This window comes from Hevea brasiliensis, chromosome 4, assembly GCF_030052815.1.
Source record: "Hevea brasiliensis isolate MT/VB/25A 57/8 chromosome 4, ASM3005281v1, whole genome shotgun sequence".
NCBI lineage: Eukaryota > Viridiplantae > Streptophyta > Magnoliopsida > Malpighiales > Euphorbiaceae > Hevea > Hevea brasiliensis.
The window spans coordinates 105,040,951-105,042,806 of record NC_079496.1 but is presented as its reverse complement, the minus strand read 5'-3'; the positions used below and the strand labels follow the sequence as shown (position 1 = coordinate 105,042,806).

Below are 1,856 nucleotides of genomic sequence, written 5' to 3'. Positions count from 1 at the left end.
ATTCTTAGCTGATGCGTTCGCAATTGAGAAGTTCATATCTTATTTGGTTGGCTCCAAAGTTGTTATCTATACAGATCATGCTACCATTAGGTACCTCTTGAATAAGAAAGAAGAAAAACCAAGGTTGATCCCAATGGATTCTACTTCTGCAAGAATTTGACCTTGAAGTTAAAGATACAAAGGGGACTGAGAATGTGGTAACCGACCATCTATCCAGGCTCAAGTGAAAAGAACATGGGGATAGCTTTGATAACCTGTCAATTGATGATTCCTTTCTTGATGAAAATTTGTTTGTAATCTCCCAAGCCCTTTGGTATGCTGACTTTGTTAATTACCTTGTGTGCAGGGTTTTGCCACCCAACATATCCTACTAGCAAAGGAAGAAATTCCTGCATGATGTGAGATACAACACATGGGAGGTACCTCTGCTGTATAAGAGATGTTATGATGGCTTGATAAAGAGATGCATACCAGAGGAGGGTGTAAAGAGTATCCTACAACACTGCCACTCATCACCCTATAGAGGACATCTGAGCATAATAAAAACAGTAGCTAAAATTTTATAAGCAGGATTCTAGTAGCTAAATCTGTTCAAATATGTGCAATCCTTTGTAGTAACATGTGATCAATGCAAAAAAACAGGAAACATATCAAGGAAGAATGAAATGCTACTGCATGGTATACTTGAAATTGAGTTGTTTGATGTGTGGGGAATATACTTTATGGGTCCATTCCCATCTTCATTTGGAAATAAGTATATTCTGGTTAGTGTTGAATATGTATCAAAATGGGTGGAAGCAATAGCCACACCAACAAATGATGCTAGAGTGGTAACCAAATTCCTAAAGAAGTACATCTTCACAAGATGTGGCAACCTAAGGGCAATCATCAGTGATGGAGGAAGTCACTTCTACAATCAGCAATTTGAGACACTACTAAAGAAGTATGGAGTGACTCATAAAGTGGCAACACCTTACCACCCTCAAACCAGTGGTCAAGTGGAAGTTTCAAATAGGAAACTGAAGCAAATCCTTAAAAAAATGGTTAATCACTCAAGGAAATATTAGTATTTGAAACTAGATGATGCATTGATGGCCTACCGCACTGCGTACAAAATTCCCATTGGAATAACCCCTTTTTGTTTGGTTTACGAAAAATCATGCCACCTCCCTATCGAGCTTGAACACAAGGCCTATTGGGCGATTCAAACCCTAAACTTTGACTTGAAAGCTGCTAGAGAAAAGTGGCTTCTACAGCTCAATGAACTGAATGAAATTAGGCAAGATGCCTACGACAATGCCAAGATCTTCAAGGACAGGACCAAAAGATGGGACGACAGGAGCATAATCAGAAAAGAAATCAAAGAAGGAGACCTTGTCCTACTGTTTAACTCAAGGCTAAAGCTTTTCTCAAGAAAGTTGTGGTCAAGATGGTCCGAACCCTTCAAGGTCACTAAAATTTTCCCTCATGGAGCAGTAAAAATATGGAGCAAAACCTCTAGTGCCTTCAAGGTTAATGGGCTGAGATTGAAGCCATACTTCTCAGGAGATACAATTGAGAAAGGATTCACACAATCCTACAGCAATCCTCCAATTCAATCATAAAGTTAAAAGACAGTCGAACTAATGACTATAAACAAGCACTACTTGTGAGGCAACCCAAGATTTTTACATTTTCGTTAGATTTTAATTTTCTTCTCTTTATGTTATTTCTCATTTTGTAGGCACCCCACTCGACATTGCACATAGGATAAGAGGAACATATAAAGGGAGAGGAGATCGCCAAGTCTAATCCACGCAAAAGAGGAAACCACAAAATAGGGGAGTATTCTATTGCTAACTCCTACTTGTATTCAA

General features: G+C 38.7%; 1 protein-coding gene across 1 annotated transcript; it reads left to right on the top strand.

Moving 5' to 3' along the window:
• The first annotated feature begins 1,091 nt into the window (after positions 1–1,091).
• Positions 1,092–1,604, top strand: LOC131179483 (uncharacterized). Its single transcript, XM_058146338.1, has one exon. It carries the CDS (start codon positions 1,092–1,094, stop codon positions 1,602–1,604), a length of 513 nt encoding a protein of 170 aa, XP_058002321.1.
• Positions 1,605–1,856: the final 252 nt, after the last annotated feature.

Coding starts and splice junctions, on each gene's coding strand:
- LOC131179483 (XM_058146338.1), top strand. CDS start 1,092: ATGGCCTACCGCACTGCGTACAAAATTCCCATTGGAATAACCCCTTTT.